The sequence below is a fragment of the Penicillium vulpinum genome (genome assembly GCF_028829585.1).
Source record: "Penicillium vulpinum strain IBT 29486 chromosome Unknown utg000002l_segment0_segment0, whole genome shotgun sequence".
In the NCBI taxonomy this organism is placed as follows: domain Eukaryota; kingdom Fungi; phylum Ascomycota; class Eurotiomycetes; order Eurotiales; family Aspergillaceae; genus Penicillium; species Penicillium vulpinum.
The window spans coordinates 2,125,001-2,149,199 of NW_026643242.1; the positions used below are offsets into that span (position 1 = coordinate 2,125,001).

The 24,199-nt window shown below is 46.8% G+C and overlaps 5 protein-coding genes across 5 annotated transcripts; 3 read left to right on the plus strand and 2 right to left on the minus strand.

Annotated features, from left to right (window-relative positions):
- Nucleotides 1-8,841: 8,841 nt before the first annotated feature.
- On the plus strand, nt 8,842-10,180 carry N7479_003863 (HNH endonuclease signature motif containing protein; the record flags this gene model as incomplete). The annotated part of the gene is made up of 2 exons (XM_057251560.1): nt 8,842-9,786; nt 9,836-10,180. Coding segments are annotated over 2 exons (1,290 nt in total), but the record flags the coding sequence as incomplete, so codon positions are not given.
- A 695-nt stretch (nt 10,181-10,875) lies between these two features.
- N7479_003864 (uncharacterized protein) lies at nt 10,876-11,327 on the minus strand (the record flags this gene model as incomplete). Its single annotated transcript, XM_057251561.1, has 2 exons — nt 10,876-11,170; nt 11,311-11,327. The coding sequence occupies 2 exons, from the start codon at nt 11,325-11,327 to the stop codon at nt 10,876-10,878; spliced, it is 312 nt and encodes a 103-aa protein (XP_057110886.1).
- Nucleotides 11,328-13,068: 1,741 nt separating this feature from the next.
- Nucleotides 13,069-13,982, plus strand: N7479_003865 (uncharacterized protein; the record flags this gene model as incomplete). Its single annotated transcript, XM_057251562.1, has 3 exons — nt 13,069-13,485; nt 13,536-13,710; nt 13,768-13,982. 3 exons carry the CDS (start codon nt 13,069-13,071, stop codon nt 13,980-13,982), a joined length of 807 nt encoding a protein of 268 aa, XP_057110887.1.
- Nucleotides 13,983-14,793: 811 nt separating this feature from the next.
- On the plus strand, nt 14,794-19,923 carry N7479_003866 (uncharacterized protein; the record flags this gene model as incomplete). The annotated part of the gene is made up of 5 exons (XM_057251563.1): nt 14,794-15,236; nt 15,303-15,889; nt 15,956-16,711; nt 16,757-19,485; nt 19,552-19,923. 5 exons carry the CDS (start codon nt 14,794-14,796, stop codon nt 19,921-19,923), a joined length of 4,887 nt encoding a protein of 1,628 aa, XP_057110888.1.
- Nucleotides 19,924-20,342: 419 nt separating this feature from the next.
- Nucleotides 20,343-20,957, minus strand: N7479_003867 (lysozyme; the record flags this gene model as incomplete). The annotated part of the gene is made up of 2 exons (XM_057251564.1): nt 20,343-20,636; nt 20,706-20,957. The coding sequence occupies 2 exons, from the start codon at nt 20,955-20,957 to the stop codon at nt 20,343-20,345; spliced, it is 546 nt and encodes a 181-aa protein (XP_057110889.1).
- Between the last annotated feature and the right edge of the window lie 3,242 nt (nt 20,958-24,199).

Sequence of the window (24,199 nt, forward strand, 5' to 3'; positions counted from 1 at the left end):
CTCTTACTCGCGTTGGCCCCGATCGGAGAAAGGCATATGTGCTTTATGACAATATGGCATATAAAGAATAGGTTGAGTGGTGGCTACAAACCGACTATGGGCAGAAAAGCAAGATTTCCTGGGATTCAAATCGCAATTCAAATATATGGAGCAACTTCGACCAAGTTGCCTATACCAAAGATGGTGCGCCAAAGGTGATGTGTAAGCGCTGCTCAAAGATCCTAGAGCATCCTCATTCTCCATCACCTAGCGGAAAGGGCTATCATGGTACATCAACAATGTTGAAGCATTTAAAGACAGCAGGCTGTCGCAAAGCTCAACAGGGAAGGAAAGGAGAAATTACCCAGTTCCTTCAAAAAGTAGTATCTCCTTACCTCTTTATTTAGCTATCTGATTTCCCTAACACCCCTGGATATATAGGATCACGGCTTACCAGAGGCTCCTTTTTCACAATCGGCATAGGAAGAGCATCTTCTCCAATTTCTCACCCTCAATCGACTTCCATTCCACCTCATCGAACATCCAACATTTCACAAGCTATTCCGATTAGCCCGCTCTGCACCATCTCTCCCTCCGATACCCTCTGCTACCACAATACGTCGTCGTTTACGTGATATGATCATAGAACGACAGAAATCTATCCTCCAAACACTACCCAACGACGCAAAAATCTCGATCGCATTAGATTGCTGGACTTCTCCATATAACCAGGCGTTCATGGCTATCACTGGCTATTTTGTTGATAGTAACTGGGTATACCAAGAAGTTCTACTTGGATTTAAACCACTTTATAGCTCCCATACCGGTTTAAATCTAAGTGGTGTACTCCTTGAAACTCTAGTTGAGCACAAGATCCAGGATCGGGTATTTGGAGTCACAACTGATAATACAACCAACAACAAGACAATGGTTGAGGCTATTCAGCAGGCGCTCTCTAGCGATGTGACAGTAATCCGAATACCCTGTCTTGCCCATGTTATCCAGCTTTGTTTGAACCAGCTCCTTGATTGTTTAAAGGCTATCCCTCTAAATGAGAATGCAGAAACAAAGTGGACTGACCAGAAGTCATCTGCAGCAAAGGTAAATGCTCAGCACCAGACACGGAGGATCTCATACACCTTAAACAAGGTCCGTTATCTTGCTGTGTATATCCATGCAAGTCCGCAACGCCAGGCGGCCTTTCTCCGACTTCAAGAAAAGGGATCCCAGCTTGTTCCAATCCAGGACGTGAGGACTCGGTGGAATTCTACCTTCTTGATGCTTCGTCGTGCAAAGAGACTACGTAGTTTCTTCCAGCCCTTCTGTGAGGAGTATAACTGTGAGGAGATGTTGCTTGATACTCAAGAATGGCGTCAAATTGACTATCTTCTACAAATCACTCGGCCATTCTTTGACTACACAACAGAGCTCTCGAAGACAAAGGAGGTCACCACACATCTTGTCTTTAAGATTTACAATGCCCTCTTTGATCACTTTTTTGAAGCAGAGGCGCTGCTTAAACGCAAGCGTGTTCCATGGAAATCAGACATGCTCAAAGCACTCATAGCTGGTCGCTTGAAACTTGATGAGTACTACTCTCAAACCGACAATCTTAAAGGACATATCTATGCAGTTGGGACAATGCTGGCACCTAACAGCAGATTTCAGTTCTTTCTATCTGATAATTGGGAGCCTCACTGGCGTGATACCTACCGGAAATCATTCCAGGAATTATTGATTCCGTATCAAGAGCGCCTTACAATGAATCAAGGATCGACTAATACTCCAACAATAGCATCATCTAGTTCTAGGCTGAACATGATGCTAAAGAGTGACAAGATATCCGCAAAACCAGCTGGTGATGAGATGACTCAATATCTCGATAGTGGTATATTTATGATCTATTTCTTCCCTATACAGGATAATACTAATATATTTAGACTACTAGATCTAATTGATATTGAACCTCTTCAATTCTGGCGGGAGAACCAATCTCGTTTCCCTGCGATTGCGTTACTTGCTCGCGATATTCTCTCTATCCCAGCAACTGGTGCTGGTGTCGAACGGCTCTTCAATACTGCTCGGGATGTTTGTCACTACCGCCGTGGTCGTCTGAAGTCCGAAACAATCGAGGAGCTTATGTTGTTTCTATGTGCAACAAGATTCAATATTAAGGATTCTGAGGCAAAGCAGCTTGAGCAGTTCTTTACACTAGCTGAGATTGAGTCAGCGAAGGAGCAGAACGATGAATATACAGAGGATGCTGAGCTTGACCTGATTAGTGATAATGAAGAGGAAGAAGGAGTAGATAATAGACTGCGAGAGATATCTCCTTATTTAATAGATATAGATATAGAGGTGACAGAGCCAGAGTTACCAGAGACTACAACTCAGAGACGGGCCTCAGGGAGGAAGCGTAAGAGCAGGGCAGATGAGGATTTTGAGCAATATTAGAGAAATACATCCTGGTTTAATTATTTGATTTATTCTCCATTTTTTCTAGAAGAGCGCTGTAAGTAAAATACTCAATATTACAAGCAAAAAATGCATTAATTATACAGTTACACGCTAGAAGTCTGTTTGTCTGGTTTACACTATATTGGGGCCCCAATGGGTTACCCAATGGGTTTTGGGTTATGAGCTATAACCCAAAAGCCATCGTTGGGTCGAAGCAATGGACCCAAAACCCATTTTGGGTTGGGTTGGGTTGGGTTGGGTCCGGGTTAGAGTGGGTTGTGCCGAAGTCTAAGACAAATACAATGTATTGTGTGGAGCTGTCTCAAGACTAATTCTTACAGGAGTAAGTGGGATCCAGGGGGATCCCAGACTATAGGATAAACCATCTGATCAACTGACGTGGCCGTCATGTGACGAACCCCTCACGATCAGATCACGATACTTGGCTGATTATATATTGGTCCTATATCAGATGACTCCCGTATTGTCAGTCTCCAGGTTGTAAGGATCTTTATACGTTACAGGCTCATACGCGATCCTCTTTCCACTCGAGCTCCGCGGTGTCGTTCTTTGGTGAAGCCTTTATCTTCCCAAGCAGATCATTCAGACTGAGTTGAATCATATATGCAATGCAAGGGACTTGGATAATTGCGGACTTGGTGTTGCGGACTTGGTGTTGAGCTTTAGAGCCTGTATTGTATCGTTAACGACAGCTATAAGCGTAGTATTATTAGACGCATTGTCTGTCGTAATCGCCAGCACTCGATCGAGGATTTGATGCTGTTGTAGATTCCGTACGACAACCTCACTAAGGTCGGCCCCTGAATGTGTACCGGAAAGCGGCTCAAAACCAAGAAGGACTTCGTGATAGTCCCAGTTCCGATCAAGGAAATATGCTGTTATCGCCATAAATGCTTACTGGAATGGCGACGTCCAGCAGTCAAGTGCTAGAGATAGCTTTGCGTCTGGTGGTAGGCTTCGGAGAGTAGTTTTTTGGTTTTCGGTGACAAATTCACGAAGCCTTGTACGGATTACCTTCCTAGAAGGAATGGTCGGTATTCTAGGGGCTAGTCATGCGTACGAGATAAGATCATAGAACTCTTGATACTCGAGGAATAGGAAAGGTAAATGCGACACTGTGACTAGATTTAGAAGCTTCTGTTCCCAAGTACTCTGCGTGAATACTTAGGTAGGCGCTCTCTGACCCTAGTAGATTATCTATTAGTTAGTTCTAAGTAGAGAAATGAGCTTGGTTATATATACAGCTTGTGCGAGTAGTTTGTGGATACTTAGCTTTCCTGTTCCTCGCTGGTATTGTGGCTAGACTGCGACATCGCCCATGGACGGGCGGGTGGGCAGTGCCCACGGGCCTTATGTAAGCGGGCGATGGGCACTATCCATACGCCCATGGACGGGCCCTACCCTTAGGGCCCATTGTCCATGGACACCGTGGGCGCCCATGGGCCTTTTTAGTAAGCAGAATTTCTTGACCTCGTGACCTGCATTATTTGTGCATTTTTTCTCTGTATTTTTGAGTAATTCGATTACATGTACAATGACTTGATACTACTGTCAATTTTCTGACCTCGGTCAGAAAAATGAACTGTGGAAGCCTTTGTACAATGACTTAACACCACAGTCAATTTTCTGACCGAGGTCAGAAATGAGCTTTAGAAGCCTTTATACAACAACTTGACACATTGTCACTTTTTTGACCGGGGTCAGAAATAAGCCTTGGAGGCCTTTGTATAATAGCTTAGGCATTCATTATATTCATACATTCACACTAATACGATACAAATTGATCATCATTGGGTTTGCTACGCTTCCTTGCTTCTCTTAAACCAGGGCGCTTTTGAGTGCTACCCTTATCTCTATAATGAGGGAGATAAGGACTGCTCTCATCTTCGCTGTCGACTAGCTCACTTCTCTGTCGCTTCCGCGTACTTAGCACTATAGAAGGACGAGGAAGCTGACTCTCCATTATAAACTCATGCTCGATCAGTCCAACAGGATCATTATCCTCGGAATCCTCACCATCGCTGATTGGTTCAGGTATATCAGTGGTAAGCTCAGCCTCTCTCTGTTCGTCTGCTTCTTGTATTGAATCCAAGGACGTATCCTCATCGGGTAGTTCTTCTATTTCAATATCGAACTGGGTTTTACACCGGAACATCATGATATCCTGGACTGTCTTCGCACTCAGCCGCCCACGTCGGTAGTGGTAGACATCCCGTGCTGAATTGAAAAGACGTTCAACTCCAGCGCCTGTTGCAGGAATAGAGAGAATGTCGCGAGCAACACTTGAAAGAATTGGGAATTCATTCTCATATTCCTTCCAGAATTGTAAAGGATCGACCTTTCTCCTTACTATCATAGGTATTAGTATTCCCGCTCGTAATAACAGTGAATATAACGTACGCTTTTCAAGGTATCTAGCAAGTTCGTACTCCGACGTTGATGGATCAGAGTGGATATGAGGCAGAAGGTCAAGGAGGGCGTCTAGGTCACTTGTACTGGCTGAGTGACGCTTAGGGGGTTACTCTTCTCGTAGGGACTGTGTCTGAGTGTATCTTTGGGCGTAAGGAGCTATGAACTGGCGAAGCGTTTCCTTATACTGATCACTCCAGTTTGTGTCGTTCTCCGATGTACCCCACGCCTTACTTGAGAAGAAGTGAAGCTTATACTGGGGTGTAAGAATTGTTCCAATCGCGTAGAGACTACTATAGATCTCTTTTGTCTTTGTATAGTAAGAGGTAAGCTTTGCCATCCCAGCATTGAGGGCTTGTAGCATCGCCTTCTTCCAAGGTATGGTTTTCGGAGTGAGTCGTGCAATCGATTTCTCGAAGTGCTTAAAGAGGGCGTTATAAATACCAAAAACATGATGTACTGTTATCTCTTTGGTCTTTAAAAGCACTGTGGTAAAGCGATAGAACGGCTCTGTGATATACAGAAGGTAGTCGACCTGCCGCTATTCTGCCTTACTGAGTTTGTATTTCTGAGTCCCAATATTATCACAGTATTTATCGCAGGGCTTGCTGAGGCGTTTCGCACGACGAAGCATCAAGAAGGTAGAATTCCAGCGGGTGCGGATATCTTAGATAGGCGCAAGTTTTGCTCTATTGGTCTGGAGACGGAAGAAATCATCGCGACGTTGGGGGCTTGCATTAATAAACACAGCAAGCCCTCGAATCTAGATAGTTATTAGATATATTAAGTGATAAACAAAGTGATACACTTACCTTGACAAGGGTTTGTACAATGACTTATTCACTCTGTGAAGCACAGAGCGATCGAGCTTGGGCTTGGGCTTAGACATCAGAAACATTCCGATCTGTGGTATCATTCTGGGGATCGGCCTTCACCGATCCAAGTAGCTCGCGAAGGCTTAGCTGGATAACATATACAAGACAAGGGATTCGAACAACCACCGGGCTATTCGGTAGTTCAAGGGAGTCAATAGAGTCTTGAACTACCTATACCAAAGTTGTGTTATTTGACGCGTTATCTGATATAATCGCTAACACACGATCAGTAATATCAAGCTTCTTAAAGATCTCTATAAGCACTTCACTTAGATTCACACCAGAATGCGCCCCATCAAGTGGTTCGAAACCAAGTAGGAGCTCACGGTAATTCCAGTCTCGGTCGATAAAGTACCCTGTGATTGCCATGAATACCTGCTGAAAAGGCGATGTCCAGCAGTCGAGGGCAATTGAGAGCTTCGTATCTTGTGGTAAGGTAGCGAGAATTGAATGTTGCTCCTCGTCGACCAATTTCTTGAGCCGGCGTTGAGCAGTGCGAGGATAGAGTAAAGTGGGCTCAGCTGGAGCCTTTTGTGCCATTCGAATCAAGGAAGCAAATTGCTTCCTCTCAAGTATCCGGAAAGGGAGGTTCAGACTGGTAAGACATTCAATCTGCTCTCTTTCCCATTCATCATTCGAGAATTTTGAGTTATAAGATAACTCCAGTGCCTAATATATAATATATTAGTTATCTTGAAGGGTATAATAATATAAGACTTACCGGTATATACTGCATGGTCTCCTTAATCGACTGTTGTGTAGCCTTGCTTTTACCACCCTTTTGGCATTTACCTGAGGCTAGATACCGCTTGAGTGTATTGGTGCCGCTTTGCTTTGTACTTGGATGAGGCAATGTAACCCCACACGTCCGACATATAACCAAAGGTTCGCCTGTAATATAATGTGCTACCTGGTCGAAGTTCTCCCAGACATCTGATATATGTTTTGCATCCCATCGTAGCCTTTGTTGTGTCTCAGTACTGCTGCCGCGTACTGTGGTACACCACCACTCGATAAACTTTACTTTGGACGCGTTGTTCATCGCGTCGTAGAGGATAAACTGCTTTCTCCGATCGGGGCCGACGCGTTTAAGAGAGCAATCAAGAATAGCCGGTTGAGTGAACTCGGACTCTATCAGTGAGATAGAAGTCTGTTGGCTGTTGAAGAGACTGGGATCAATATTTGGATCAAGGTTAGGATCAAATATATCGGCGACGTAGGAGAGGTCTGGTTGGGAGCTCGGAGGAAGTGAAGAAGGCCCTGCGGTATAGGCACTAGGTTGTAGACTGCGACATCGCCCGTCCACGGTGGGCCTTGGGCTATTTAGATTTTCGAGTGCCCGTCCATAACGCCCAAGGCCCACGGGCATGCCCACGGCGGGCATGCCCACGATGCCCACCATTATATAAAGTTGTCTTAAATATATATAAAAATTAGATATATAGTAAATTATAGTATATATATTTATATATATCTTATTAAAAATCCGGAATTATGATTGTAAATATATAAAAAATATAAATTTAGTTGAAATATTTTGAAATCTGTCAATAAAAATCACGTGTTGCGCTAATTTTGCTTACTAAAAAGGCCCACGGGCGCCCACGGGGTCCATGGACAATGGGCCCTAAGGGTAGGGCCCGTCCATGGGCGTATTGATAGTGCCCATCGCCCGCTTATATAAGGCCCGTGGGCACTGCCCACCCGCCCGTCCATGGGCGATGTCGCAGTCTACTAGGTTGGGACATGGTTAATATGATATAAGGGATAATATAACGACTATAGGAGAGTGAGTGATCTGAACTTACAATAGGTAACTTGCGACCGTGTAAAACGAGGATTACTAGTAAAAGGGGTGCTTTGTATAGATCTGATAGATCGTAAATTGAGTGTAGACCCACTATATATTATAAGCTGATTGGCTATAAGTGTCTTTGTCCATAGGTATACCCGTGGGTACGCCCGTGGGCACACCCATGGGAACATACCTAAACGCCTATCTTGAGTTACAATCGAAGGATTTAAAACTCCCAGAATAATAACACAAGTCTTTGAGTGATATAATTGACAGAATTTAGTGATATAAGCTTATAAAATAAGAATTATACTAATTATCTTTCGATCTACCTATAAGAAATATACCAGAGTAAGAGATAAAGTAGAATCTATAAGTAGTATTTTACTTATGGAAAATGCCAGGCATGTACCACTGACTTGAATATATATCTTCAAGCTGTTACAGTATGATTTAATAAGTTAATAAAAATACCACACAACATGATATATTTCGATTAAAATTTTATTCCAATTCGTATCATATATATATTAGTTTCTTATATATATAGATATTTCAGTAAAATTTATAGATGTTATAGATTAAAACTGCCATTTTACATGGAGTTGGCAAAACAGGTGTAAATAACAGTTATTTATTATGCAAAGTCAGCGAGTTATACGTCCATTTTGGGTGACTTTATGCAATGGTGGGCATCGTGGGCATGCCCGCCGTGGGCATGCCCGTGGGCCTTGGGCGTTATGGACGGGCACTCGAAAATCCAAATAGCCCAAGGCCCACCGTGGACGGGCCTTGGGCACCTCCTAGGTGCCCATGGACGGGCGATGTCGCAGTCTAGGTCAGGGTCAGGGTCAGGGTCGGTAAGGTTGGACCCTGACCCTCTGAGGTGCGGGTGGAGGTTCCTAATCTCGGACCCGCGGGGCGGGTGAGTGCCAGGTCTAAATGGTGGGCATCGTGGGCATGCCCAGTGGCCTTGGGCGTTATGGACGGGCACTCGAAAATCCAAATAGCCCACCGCCCACCGTGGACAGGCGATGGGCACCTGGGAGGTGCCCATGGACGGGCGATGTCGCAGTCTACTCTCATGTTTCTCTGTCATACCGCCAACATGTCAACCCTGAACTAGACCTTGCCAACTCCCATGGACCCACTCCCATGAGAAAGTCTTGGCGGTCAAAATTAATGCCAAGCCCGACTATCACTGCCTATTTAGGTAATATAATTCCCTAAATAGGCTTAGCCTAGTCCCATGGGAGTGATTTTACTCCCATGGGACCAGGATATGGGACCAAAATTTTCTTAGTCCCATGGGAGTTGGCAAGGTCTACCCTGAACAAGCCTGCCGAGCCCCCCGAGATCCCCGAAAGAATATCGTCTCTCATGACACCTTCTCGTCAGTCAGCGCTACGGACTCACAAGCAAAGGTCTGTGATTGCAGTATCCCGCCTTTCTGAGATGTCAGTTGAGTCGGCAAGCTCCGATATTCTTGACGTGAAACTTGCGGCAATGGAAAGTGAACTTGAGTACATGCGATGTGTCCAAGACGGCCTCAACGAAGCAAGACAGACCGAAAAGATCTCCCACAACGCCTTTCAGCGAGAAATCCAACCCTCCTTGAAGTCCTTCCGTTCGTCGTCATCGACCATTCAAGTTCTAAAGGCACAACGCCCATTGATAATCGAAGACATTGATGAAGAGGTTTCAGTGAAACGTCAGAGGATTGAAGGACCGGTTGACCAAAGCCTACTCGAGCATGCTTACCGTGACGCCATAATCTCCCGTGTGCTGGGTGCAAGTGCAAAACAGAAGGGTCCCAAGTTTGATCTATCTACGTTCAAGAGGGAAGTTTATACGTACTACGGTGTCAATGAGCATTGTCACCCTGGCTTTGGGTGGTGTCATGTGTTAGACACTGTATTTCGCCAGAAAAATATCAAAGCTGCCCATCTTGTACCCAAATCTACTACATCTAAGGAAGTTTCTCAGCTATTCGGAGTCAGCGATGGAGTTCTTGATGACCCCCGCAATGGTAAGAATGTTCTCTTTGTGGCCAAGGAAATGACTGACTCATACAAATTAAGTATCACACTAGCAGACAATATTGAGCTGCTTTTCGACCAAGGTACCATCGCGATTGTACCTATGCCCGGCCCAATGAAAAGTCCAACTCAATGGAGGTGTGTTGTTTTGGACGAATCAAAGAATGAGAACATCATCGGTACCTCGGATGGATCCCATATGAAACTGAAGGTCAGTATTGCAAAAGCTAGAGTTGAGTATTATATTAATGATATAATAGGACATTGACAACAAGCAATTGACGTTCGTTTCCGATAACCGTCCTCGCCGACGGTATTTGTACTCCTGTTTCATGATTGCGTACCTAAATACAAAGAGCCGAGGAGCCAGTGACGCCGTTGCGAAAAAGGTTGAGGCCACGCGTTTTTGGCCGTCTGCCGGCGAGTACCTCAACCGGTCAACACTGGTTACATTAACCCGTTGGGTTTCAGGATCGGAGCTCCCTGAATTCCTTGTGCAAGACAAGACGTTTGACTCCGGTGATACCTCCACTCGTGACACTGACGCTGGAACTGTGCTTGGAGCTGATATCTGTGACGCAATTCTTGCCACGAAGAGTCTCTAAATCATTACTATGCTGCAGCCCTGGAGGACAAGCCACGGATGAGTCAAATTTGCGTTTTTCTTTTCTCTATTCTTACTATATCTTTTGCTTTTGTTCAGCAGCGACTAAGAGAGAGAGAGAGAGAGAGAGAGAGAGATGCATTATACTCGAGTATCAGCCGCCTTTCGGGGCTCTTTCCGAGTCGACAACAGCCGAAGCAGCGTCTTCTAGCTAGGCTTTCTTGATAATACATGGTCCATCCTGTTCCATCCCGTCCCCTTGTAACCGCCTTTCCGTCCCCTGCCTGTTGTTGCGCGGTCTGCCTTGACCTTCACGAGTGCCCATTGTCTACCCAGTTTGTGCGGTTGTTTTGGTTCGGCGCGTTGCTTCCGCTCCTCAGTCTCAGTTTGGCTTTGCTTTTCTCTGCCCTGGTATGTCTCTGTCCCCCGTTGTGTGCCCGTTGTTCCCCTCTATCAAGAAAGCCTGCCAGAATCCCCACTGCCACGGCTCACGTCGTCTTTTGTATCAAGGTGCGAATAGTAAGCGCGGATCAGAAGTGCGGTAAATTAACGGAGTCACGCGCTGTGTGCTTCCCCTGGAGGTGCCTTCCCCATCAGGTTTGATCCTTTGCCGCGTGCGTATGGTTCCTTGTGAGAGGGCCGTTGTTGTCCCGTTTTGGACCGAGAGGTAGTGTGTGTGCGCTGTTGGTTATTATTTCAATGATCGGTGTCGGTCTCGTCGTCGTCTGGGATTGGCGATGGGGGTAGGAGGTACTGCAGACGCCCTGTAGCCAGCAGGAGGCGTGCGGTCTCCTTGGCACTCTCTGGCCCCAGTGCCTGGTGTAGTATCCTCGGTGCCCGTTGTGCACCCCAGATTTTAGTTCGTAGATCTGCGTAACTCATACATAGGAAGAGGACGTGGTTCAGCGTCTCGTCCTCTCCTTCGCAGTGTGGGTAGTCGGGGGAGTCTACTTTGCCCCATCGGAAGAGGACTGCATTGATCCCGATATGGCTGGTACGTTCAGCAGCAACTATGATTATGCTTTCTTATTTCTGTATGAATAAATTTTTTTGCTCACTGTCAAACATTACTATATCTAGAAATGCCGTTTTCACCATGTAGCCTTTTTGTAGCCTGTATTAGCTGTATACTGGGGATGCACCGCCATTTGGCGTCGAGGAGTAGGCTCTAGAACGCTATCCCCGCATAGCAGCATGTATGTAACAGCGAGCTACATCGGGTTAATGAGAACATCATCATCATCATAGTCTGGGATCCCCCTGGATCCCACTTACTCCTGTAAGAATTAGTCTTGAGACAGTTCCACACAATACATTGTATTCGCCTCCTCTCACACAGTCTTTGTATCTTACCCGGTTGACAGGCGTTACACCTGAGACCAGTATACCTTTACAATCTTCTTCTCGAAAAGCGTGGAACTATACCAGTTCCTTCGGTCGGCCATAACTGGGTTACAAAATTTGTGAAAAGACATCCTTCTATCTCCTCTCGATTCTCGAAACGATATAACTACGAGCGCGCGAAATGTGAAGATCGTAAAATCATTGGGGAGTGGTTTAATCTGGTTGAAAAAACAATCCTTCAATTCGGAATCGACCCGGGTGATATCTATAACTTCGATGAGACTGGTTTTGCAATGGGAGTAATTGCAACTACTAAGGTTATTACAAGGAGTGAATACTACGGTCGGCGATCACTTTTAAAACCTGGAAATCGAGAGTGGGTAACTGTTATTGAGTGTATAAATGCTTCTGGTTGGGTTCTTCCTCCGTGTGTGATTTTTAAAGGCAAAGTCTTTATTGAATCTTGGTTCGATAACCTCCCAGAGGATTAGCGCTTTGAAGTTAGTCCTAACGGCTGGACTTCGCTGGCTTCAAAAGCTCTTTATTCCTTCAACTTCGCGTACAAAAGGAGTATACCGGCTTTTGATTCTTGACGGCCACGGAAGTCATTTAACACCGAAATTTGACGAAATTTGCGAGCAAAACAAGATAATACCAATCTGTATGCCAGCGCATTTATCTCATCTTTTACAACCTCTTGATATTGGTTGTTTTGCGGTGTTAAAACGCTCTTACGGCCGGAGAGTTGAGACAAAAATGCGTAGTGGGATCAATGTAAAGGTATACTGGTCTCACGTGTAACGCCTGTCAACCGGGTAAGATACAAAGACTGTGTGAGAGGAGGCGAGTACAATGTATTGTGTGGAACTGTCTCAAGACTAATTCTTACAGGAGTAAGTGGGATCCAGGGGGATCCCAGACTATGATGATGATGATGTTCTCATTAACCCGATGTAGCTCGCTGTTACATACATGCTGCTATGCGGGGATAGCGTTCTAGAGCCTACTCCTCGACGCCAAATGGCGGTGCATCCCCAGTATACACCCACCCATGTCACCAGGACGAGTCTTGGAAACCTGAATTATAAGGCCACAAACCGGCCGGCATGCAAACGAGACAAGAAATAAACGTAAAGAAAGTCAATTCATCCGTAGATGATCAGTCCTGCATTCCCCGCAGTCGCAGAGTGTCCCCTTCTCTCTGCATTGCACCTTTCCCTTCCCCCTTCCACCTCTCCCTGGAGATGAAGGTCCTGGCTCAGCCGTTATGGCTTCGAGTTCTTGCTTCAGCTAGATGAAGCGCCTGCATAGTCATACGCAACTAGTTAGACTGCAACAGGTTAATTGAACTTTGATTGATTGATTGATTGATTGAATAAGCCGCCAAAGGTGTACATCGAGGACAGGGAAACAGCAAAGATATCATACAACAAGATCATGAACCGGATGGATGAACCAGTACGGCCCTACACCGATGGGAGCGGTTTCCAAGGGGTAATTGGAGCAGCGGCAGTGTGTCCAGGTACCCAAAATAGGCTCTGCAATATGGGAACCGGGGAAACGGCTACCGTATACGCAGCTGCGTTACGAGGCATCGAAATGGCACTCGAAATTATCCAAGAAAGAAACTCCGCTGGATACCAGCACATGAAGGTATTCCCGGCAACGAAGCTGCGGACGAGACCGCAAAGAAGCAACAACTGGCCCAGAAAAGACCACACACAACCGTTATATCCGACTGACCGCCGCGGCGAGGAGGGGTATCAAAACGAAAATCGTATGGGAAGCATCGTGGAAGAGGGGAGGAAGGACCGCGAGGAGGACAATGAGGCCGATCGAGACACCGAAAAAGGCGAATTTAGTATACTGGAAAGGTCTACGGTATTAATCCAGCTCCGTGCCGGGATCATCAGTCCGGCAGGCTACCTGGCGAAGATCAGGAGAAAGGAGTCACCTCGCTGTGTGTGCGATATGGAGAACCAGACAGTGCGCATATGCTGCTGGAGTGCCAGCTGCTGGAGGAACAGTGGTCCGCGATGATAGAGGAATTGTACGAAGTAGGAGTTTCAACAGCGCTCGGGGAGGATGAAATGCTGAAGGAACCAGAGGCAGCACCAATCGTGGCGAAGTTTATGATCGCGATAGGGACCCTGGGACAGTTTCAGTCAGTGGACTTGGTCGCCATGGGTAAGGAACCGGGTGGGAGAAGAAGATAAGAAGATCAAGTATCAATATCAAACCAAGGCATTGCGAGTGCCGGAGAACAAGGACGCACCATGCAGCTGCTAGACAGGTCTGTCGAAGCCGCCTCACCCCAATGCATATTCCGACCGGCCGATGCCGACGACGAGGAAGACAACGAAGCATGGCATACAACAAAACATGGCATCATGATCCGAACCTGTTTGTACGACGCGCCGGCAATGGACATAGATGCACAGGACTGGCGGACCTGGTGATTCCGGAACTCGGTAACCCGGGGAGCCGTGCCTTGGGGGAGACAGTGGGAGTGAGAGAGAGGAGTGAGAAAGGTGCAACTTGCAGAGATAAAGGGGCTACTTTGTTCGGAGTATTCGCGTGGAATACGGAAACTGGTCTAATAATTACGGCCTACAAAGTACGGAGTAGTACTCCGTACTCTCTTTATATTTTTTGTTTGTACTGTTTGCGCTTGCCAGCCTGTTTGGCCTTACTTTTCAGGTTGCAGTGCCTCGGGGAGTCCTGTATCCAGGATGGATTTGCATGCTGGGGTACACCACCATTTGTCATTGTTAGAGCTGGTTCTGGACCGCTATCCCGCATAGCAGCATGTATTCAAAGTGAGCCTGATGTCGGCAGTAATCCGATAAATCCTGATATTAGCATGGGATGTAAGAGTGCGCGAAGGCACCCATGCTTTGACGCGACAAGTCATTTTGTTGATACAAGCCACTACCAGCGCCAATAATGAATCTCCACTTCAATTCTTCCCCAAATTCCATATCTCCTTGTGGATAGTCACTAAAGGAGCTCTAGTGATGTTTTTCTGATAATCATCTGTATGGGCTACCCGCTCGCATATTCATTGGCTGCGACGTGTTATTGTGGCGGAAAATTGACGCTAAAGTACGAGCGCGGGCTGAACACAGATTGAGCGCCTCGTTTGCGCGTGGGCGTCAGCGAGAACCGTTTGACCCCTCTGTTATTGATTTTTCTCGTTCGAGTCCAAAGGACGCTTAAACCGGCCCCTGACTTTGCTGGTTCCCCGTAAACCCGGAACACAAGGGAAGGATGAAACGACAACTAGATGCGTTCTCAAGCCCAGCACAGTCCCCTCCTAAAAAGGACCTATGTCTTTTAGTCTTGGATGGGGGCGGGGTCCGCGGCCTGTCGATGCTTCTCATCATCAAACGTCTGATGGAAGGTATTAACCCACTGAGCCCTCCAAAACCATGCGACTACTTCGACATGATTGGTGGCACCTCAACTGGCGGACTAATTGCCCTGATGCTTGGCCGAATGAAACTTGGTATTGATGCGTGCATCGAGGCGTACTCAAATCTGTCGCCTAGAATATTTAGTCAAGTTCGGCACCGGATTAAGCTGTCAACAGGAAAGACACAAGGTAGGTTTGACCATGTAGCGATGGAACAGGGAATCAAGGATGTTCTTATGCAGTATGGAATGGACCCAGAGACTTTATTCAAATCCTCGATCATGGAGGATTGCAAAACGTGAGTAGGAGGCTCCGTTTTACATTCGGTTGATCGAAGACTTACAATGGGTCGCGCAAATGCTAGTTTTGTATGTGTGACAAGTCAAGCCACAGGTCAAACTGTTGTTTTATCGAATTACTACAATGAGCGACGAGGAACGGACTTGTTGAACACGGCCAAGATTTGGGAGGCCGCGCGAGCCACGTCCGCTGCAACAACATTTTTCGAACCGATCACTATCAGTGATGAGACGTTTGTTGATGGAGCCACCGGGGCAAACAATCCTATCAATCAGATTTGGTCAGAAGCCGCCGATCTCTGGGGTCTAAATGCCGCGCAGTTGGAAGAGAACGTCAAATGTTTGGTTTCTATTGGTACCGGTATTCCATCTCTCAGCGCCTTCGGACTCGGATTACGCGAGCTTGCCAAAGCATTGAAGGCCATTGCCACAGAGACAGAGGCAACGGCAGATATGTTTCGTAGGCAGCACACTGGGCTTTTCCAGTCGGGAAAGGCCTTTCGCTTCAACGTCGTCCGTGGTCTCGAGGGTATTGGACTTGATGAAACGCTCAAACTGGGAGTTATCACGGCGGCAACAAGAAACTATGTGCAGAAAGAGGAGATTCGTGTGGAGATCAAGAAGTGCGTGGCGAATTTGCTGGAGCGGGAATGTTCGTCTTTCACTTAATCACTTCATAGCTTTAATTGAAACTCATGTTTGCTGACCAATTGGGTAGGGTTGGAACGAATGGAGAAGTTCATCATTGGCACCATAGAAGTCCAAGTGTCGGATTTGAACGATGATGACTCGCTCGAATCCGCAGATCAACTTCAATGGCTGATGCACACAATGCCCTACGATACATGGCACCAACGTGGTTTTGGTATTATTTGGTACCAATTGAACGCACGACAAGTCCAACCAGACCGCAGATACGCCGGAGCATCCGTGGCCCACTGCCTAGCAGATAGATATAAATGTTCAGCAGGTCTGAAGTTTGGCGCTGGTGACAACCTTGCTAGAGCGCTTTATTTCCAGTGTGACCAAACTGAGCAGCCGGGTATACAAGCCAATGATGAAACTGGTTCTGGGCAACAGGATATTCTGTGGTCTTTAATATGCCAGCTGCTCATGATTGATTGCAAAGACACTGCGGCGCTGAAGAATCGACTTGCTCAACTTGAAGCGAAGCACAAATCGTTTCTTTGGGAGAAATTGGACGGCTACGAGACGCAGAGTATTGCTCAGTGGTCCCTTTTTGAGGAGCTGCTTCTTTTATTAAATGCGCCTGATGTTATTGCTCTTGACAATGTGCATAATATTCACTCATCTGCGCGGAACGAATTTCTGAAAGCTCTGGCGACGTTGGCAGAACGCCTGCTTGCTACACGAGGTCTAAAGCTTCGCGTGATGATCTCAGGAGATCCATCTCAGATAGAACTAGATATGGAGGGCGAAATTCTGACTGTGAATGATAGGACAGAGAGAGAGGGTATGTGGCCTACCTAGCTTGAGCTTCATTTCTAACTCGATGTAGAATGCCTGCGCTCCCTGTATTTCCCGGAGTGGAATGTCCGCCGTGACCAGGTTGCCGATGCTGACGCGGGCACGAACGCTTGGATATGGACTCACGAACAGTATTTAAAGTGGGAACAGGCCACCTCAGGACTGTTATGGGTTGAAGGAAAACCGGGAAGCGGCAAATCTGTGTTGGCCAAAACCTTACAAAAGCAACTGAAAGGTGCGTCTATGGCGGAAGGGACTGGATCGCCATCGAATGGTTCTTTCGGGCACCAGACCGTCATCAGATCCAAGTTCCCTGAGATTCCGATGGTGACTGACTGGTTTTTCAACTCGCGAGGTGGAGAAATCGGCATAGCCTACTCTTCGTTTCTTCAATCCATCGTATATCAACTCCTGCAGCAAAATGAGGCGGCTTTTGATGTCATCACTCCATTCTACCGCAATCAGACAATATCTAGACAGCAAACGTGGGATGCAGAAAGAATACAGTCTGTTCTTGGAGCAATCAGTGCAACCGGTCTATCCATAATCTGCATTATCGACGCAATTGACGAGGCTGCTGGTGTTATTGATACCTCCAAGGCCCACCACACATATAGGGCCAGAAGTCTCCTATCCCTTCTAGGAAATCTGCTGTCAAAAATCGGAGATACTAAGCTGAAGTTGATAGTACTCAGTCGCCCCGATCCTGCAATTGAAATGGATTTCAGTGGCATCCGTAGGCGTTGCTCTAACGCCTACAAAGTTGTTCTGGAACACGAAAACCAGCTTGATGTGCAACTCGTCGTCGAAAAAGGACTTCGTTTACTGCAGGAGACAATACATGCTTATGACTCTGATGATGAGCTACAAGACGGTCGAAAAGAGTCTCGTAGCAGCCTGACGGCTAAGCGGGAAGAGAACGCATTCCAAAATATTCGAATTTATCTCACAGAAAATGCAAAGGGAGTGATCCTTTGGGCAACATTGATTCTTGGGGAGCTACACGACCAAGCAGCGGGTGGAATGCTGAAATTCGCTACGCTGGAGGTCACAATGAAAAGACTCCCACTTCGGCTCGACAAGTTCTATGAGTACATTGTTCGAGAACTGGAAGAGCGGCTTAGCGATGAAGAAATAAAGATAGTCCGCTTGGCCATGATCTTGATTTCGGGATCCGCCGCCCTTGATAGGCCAATGAATCTTCAAGAGATGTGGGAAGCATTGGCTGTTCCAGCAGATGTTGAACCCGCTCTTTCTTCTAAGGTGGACCCAATAATCGAGAATAGCATCCACATTATTTCCTGGAAGGAGTTCTGGCGTCAACTCCGACGGAAATGTGGGCCACTGATAGAGCTAGTCCGTGGGGAAGAACTTGAACCAGGACAAAGGCTGGACGCTCAAATCAGCCCCACGCTTGTTGTTCAATTTATGCACCGCACTGTGAAGGACTTTCTAAACCACCCAGACCGAGTTGGACCTCTCCACTTCTCCGAAAAATCTGCCGTTGATGAAGTAAAAAGTATTTGTGCAAGATACCTTGAAATTGCCTTCCCCCAAAGCGAAACTGCATATGGCCCTCCCATCCCAGCCCGCGATGGAAGCTCTTGGAAGAGAAATATACAGAAATATGTTGATTACCTAGATTCTAGGAGTCTACTTCAATTTGTGCTGAACACCATGGCCCCCAACGGGGCAAAATGCCAACCCAATCTTGGGGTGTATGCTTCGATTGACAAGATGATCCATCTACCCTGGCCAAAGAGCCAATGGAGATATATAGAGGATTCAGATGTAACCAGGCTCATTGGCAGACGGTATCTCTTTTACCCAAAATTACTGTCACACACCAAGTACGACCGTGCGGAGATTATCAAAGCAGCAGTATTGGGGCAAGCCTTCCGTTATGCTTGCACCAGTGGAAGAATGATAGCCGTCAGGAACATGCTAGAACTGGGCCGGAACTATCATCCGACTTTCAGCGAACTAGAGGAATATGTTATAGGAAATGGTGTTCTTCTAGCATGCATCGAGAAGGGTCTACTTGATGAGGTCAAATTCTTGACCAAGAATCACAGACACCAGTCAAGATACATTCATGGGACATCAAACATGCCTGGTTGGCCGACTAACCCTCATACGCGTGAGAACAAACTGGATGAATTTATCCAGCTGGCGGTGAGGTCGGGCCAAGAAGAGATCGTTGAATTTCTGTTCCTTCACACGGACCAGTACTATACCAGAAAGAAAGCAGTTGCCGACTTCGCGGTTACGAGAGAACGCATCGCGTCACATAGGCACACTGATCTAGAGTCCGATGATGATATTGACGAACTAGATTCAGCAGTCCTCCAGTCCCATTTTTTCAATTTTGATATGAAACTTCACGTTAAAGACGAGTCGGATGTTGAAGAGAATAATGGACCCATCCACAAGCAGCTTCGACCAAGCAAGATTGATGTGAGCCTCCTGCAGCGAGGAGTAAAGATATCACCGCAAAATGAGAATAACTCTGGCTATTACTCAGTTCGTGCCAAGCCTCCTGGATTGGGGTACTCAGCGAGGACAGGATACATCGAAGTTATGTCTGACAGGATTACATCAAAGAGGGAGGCCAAAATAAACAAAATACAGTACTTGCGATTGAAGGAGTCATGTCTCAAAATGGCTAGGGAGAATAGGATGGCTCGAGCTGATGATGCGACGGATGAGTCGTGTCTTCAAGATGTCCAGATAGCAGTGTCGATGGTAATACCGTGGATGGTGAGTAGGCGTCCCTACCTTCGAACTTGAGTAATGTCAACAAGTCCACTAACTAGGACAATTAAGCCAACTGAGGATGGCCAAGGATATGGCGAAGGGCAAATCCAGCAGAATGCCTTGAATCCATTTTTGCAGCTGTATGCGATGACAGATCTTCCGCGCCTGTCAAGCGAATATTCCGTATCGACTCGCTCGCCATCGCCAGATGAATTGTGGCAACCAAGGCAGCCCGCTCAACAATCATCTTCCCTGCCAAACTTAATAGACCAGGACAAAAATGTTCAGTCCAGTCCGGGACAGCCTGCTCAACGATCATCTTCCCTGTCAGGCTTAATTGATCAGGACAAAAAGGTTCAGTCCAGTGTGCTCGCCAAAATGTTGCTTAGTGTTATGACAGGCGGAGGTGTCAGGCCACGTAAAGTAGGTATGTGGAAGTGAAGGGACACAACGTCTCTCATACGCAGTATTTATTGCGTAGTACCCAGAAGCCTAGAGTCATGTGTGTTACATGAATGAAGAAATCGCCGCTCAAGGAAGTATGGTTTTTGTTACATTTATACCTTCCTAGTGGGAAAACCATTGGCAATTGAGTATAGTTCAAAGAAATATAACAATGCTATAGTTTCGTTCCCACCAAAGAATATGCAACACAATAGAAATAGTATCCCAGTCTTTAGCTCCCCCTTTTGTGGTGACCTTGACGACGCATTGACCTAATCAAGAGAGAATGCTGTGCGGAGACTGGATTCACTGGCATTCGCCGTTTGCTATTCACTGAGCAAAAATTAATTCAGGCTACCGCCGCACCCTAAATATCATTGAAAGAGAGCTTATGTCTAAATATACAAATCTCCGACTTAACAACCAACAGGCAAAGCCCCGGTCGAAGAAGCCACACTAAACAGCGCCACCTCCTCGGCCCGGCGGCGCGTCAGCCCAGCAACAACGGCACCATTCGCTTTATTCCACTTCGGCAGTTCCTCGGACGCCACAGTCCCCACATCTTCACCGGCATTCATGCGGCTGATCAGACTGGATGATTGCATGTTCCCGTTGCCCACGTTGAAAGTCCACGATACCAGTGCCGCGTACTGGTTGTCGTTCAGAGTGACCGCGGTGGCAAGGGCATTTGTTACGCCATCTTGGTAGCTCTGTTCTTCCTGTTAGATGGTATCTTCATTTTGTTTCCATGGCAAGGTAGGGTGCTTGTAGAAACTTACCACTAGGTCATTAGCAAGCAATTGACTCGCTGTCTCCTCGGTCAATGGCTGTGAGAATGACACTTCTGAGCAAGTGGAGTCGCCGCAGAGATGGCCGTAGCCGAGAGTGGGGTTGCCGAAGCCGTCATCGTAGACATTTGGTTGGAAGGACTCAAAGCTTTTGATTAGATCGAGGCCGTTGTCGTTGACTGGAGGGCCAGTGCAGGCAATTGCCAAGACTGGGATGGTAGCGAGCAGGAGCTTGATGGACATGTTGGCGTTTAATTTTTGGGATAGAATTATTGGACTGAGTGAGTTTTGGATGTTCTATGGGGGTTTGAAGAGTGGGCGTTGATGATTTATAACTTTCCTCTTGTCCGGTACCCTATTGCTCATTCTTGATTCGCAAAATATCTCCAAATCTGGAATACTTCATGTAGATCGAGGGTATACAAAGTACATCCCAGGGTTATAGAAGCCCCCTTAACTTCCAGCGTTTCAAGACCCTGAAAGATCCAACGCCACCCGAGTGCCTCCCGTGTGGGCTTACTTCATTTTTATCCTGGATCCATTCATTATTGGCGTATAACACACGATGAGTTCGTATTTAAGACGATCTTGGTACTGCGCTCTAGTTTCAGAATTAATTCGCCCTTCCCGTTACATATATCTGGTTTCTAAATAAATTGAATACGAGTATTATCGACGTATAGCCTCGGTACTCCAACATATACAGTTGGTGAATATAAGTAATTGCACCCCCGCAGGTGCCCAGGTGTACTCCACGTACCATGGCTGCTTTGATTAGATGGGATGGTCACGCTAGATTAGCGTGTTTTATAGTTATCATCACCTTTTTTTTCTTCCTACCAGGATAATTGTGACACTTGACGTGACCTAATTATGAAATTTATACTCCGTACGGAGAATAGATTTTATAGAGCCCTAAACATAACCCGCAATAATATATCTTCGACCCAAGTTGGGTTTGAGACCCATTTGTCGATTTATAAGATATATCACTAGCTTCGACTATGTGCAATTTACAGAAGAGAGTACAATGTTTTGAAGTTCAAAGCTAATCTATCTTTGCGAAGAGCATTGGATTACCCGAGCTGAACTGCAATTTCTCTACGAAATCCAAGTCTCTGGATGTGACACTCAGGCCATTCGATATGAAAGCCTCAGATATCAGTCTTTATTCCATCAATGAGATGAAGCGATCACTTGGAGTGCACAAGGCTTGATCGGCAGCAGGGATTCCGAAACTCTTCATTGATCAACAAGGCACAAAAATTGTCTCAGTGTCACCGACGATCAGGTGATGTCAACCGGTCAGTCGTTCCCTCTAGCGCAGGATAGCTAGCAGAATGGATCATCTTTACCTTCCCCTAGCTCTCAGTGCTTACACTCAGCTGGGTATTCCCATCTCTCCTACCATAGAACCACCAGCTTCGGGGCTCGAGAAGTGATTATTTTCTCAGACAGCCAGGCTGCTATACAAGCAGTGCAAAACCCACAGCGACCGTCTGGCCAGTACGTGCTCGGAGAGATTTATGACCACGTACGGGCTATCCGGTCGCGGAATCAAAACCAAGAAACCCCAACAAATATCACTATCAGGTAGATCCCTGCACACGTTGGTGTAAGCGGTAATGAATATGCCGATAGAGAAGCGAAGAGTGCAGCGCTTCTTGGTGCGGGGATGGGAGTTGCGACCGGGCCGGATAATCCGATAGTCCGCCTCGCCGCAGCTGCTAGGAGGATGGTACGCCAGCGTATCCGAGAGCGGTGGGAGAGGTAGTGGGAGCGAGAAAGGACCTCGGCTCCTACAAAGCGCTTGGTGTAGGCGCCGAATAAGAAGACCCTTCGTCTGTACGAGGGATTGACGGAACCACAATATGCGATCCTGAATCCTGATCCAGATGCGCACAATGAAGATCGGCCTCCGTCACTTCCTGTTCAAAATCAAGGCCTCAGAGACAGACCAATGCGGCTGCGACGTAGGTTTATAAACGCCGAGGCATATTCTGATACAATGTCCACTGTACACCGGGCTTCGCGTGAAAATGTGGAAGCAGCTCGATAAAGTGGGAGTGAAGGATAAGGATTACGACAAGCTCGTATCCAACCCGGAGGCCATCCGCTACGTGGCCAACTTTATACACCGAACAGGTCTCCTCCAACAGTTTCAACACGTGGGAATCGAGGAGGACGACGACGACGAACCGACAGGCCTTGCTGCAATAGAGCTAGGTGTAGAAGACGATGGGTATTAACCGATGACGAAAACGAAGCTGGGAAACGAGAAGCTCAGCCAGAGTCGACAAGTATGCCAGGCAACTGGCCATGAATAATACACCACCAATTGCAACCGGAGCGGGGGGGCGGATACAGGGAGGAAGAGAGAGAGAGAGAGAGAGAGAGAGACAGGAGGCGGAAGGCGGAGAGTGCACTCCGCCGCAATTCATTTGATATTTTCACTATGTATGGGTTTGTGGGTTTACAACATGCGGGAATGGGCTGGTTCCACACTCTTTACAAACCAGCCTCTGTATTTACTTCCGGGAGTGATCCCAACTCGGCGTTTGGCTTCGAGTTCTTGCTTCAGCTGGATGAAGCGCCTGCATAGTCATACGCAACTAGTTAGACTGCAACAGGTGAATTGAACTTTGATTGATTGATTGATTGATTGATTGATTGATTGACCACCAGCTTTGGCAGACACTCCGGGGCCCTACTCACTAAATAGGTAATCTTAGATGGCATGGTAACTTGTTTTGATTTATTCGATCTTCGTGCGTATACCTACAAAAGCGACCGAAGAAACAAATGAAGTCAATAGTTATTATGATGGGGGCGTCAAACAGGGCATAAAAACGCCTGAAAGCCGGACAGTTCTCGATCCATCAGTTAAGATAATCGAGAACACCGGACAGCGTAGCACCCATCGATCCATCAACTAAGATGACCGACTAAATCGCAAGCCGTTCAACCTTTGCTATTAGCTCTTTGATCTGAGGAGCGAGGGGAATAGCGTCGTTCGAAGTGATACTGGCCGCGATAATAGCTCGGCTCACACCGCATGCGCGACCCAACGACATCTTGGCAGAAACGAAAACGTATGGCACGTTCTTTTCTTCCGCGAGTAGGGGGGAGGTGCAACAATATCGAAAGTGGGCTAGCGTCTCCAGCAAGGACAATCATTTCGGATGTTCCTCGGTTGAGGGTCTTGGTGGCTAAATAAGTATTACTTTGAGCATAATCCAGAAGAAATATGTGGGTAAATACCTTCGTTGGCTCCTTTTTTGACCAGACCACAGTGACTAGCTTGTTGCAAGAGATCCAAGATCTCCTGCGAAAGGGCGGAATCGGCCATCGGCCACGCTGCAAATTGTGTCAGAGGAGAATTAAACCTTAGATATCAGGCGAACTAAACGAGAGATTGAGCAGGTATCTCCATTTTGATTTCTAAAGGCTCCCCAGCAACAGCTCACCGCCTAAAGATAGGTCAA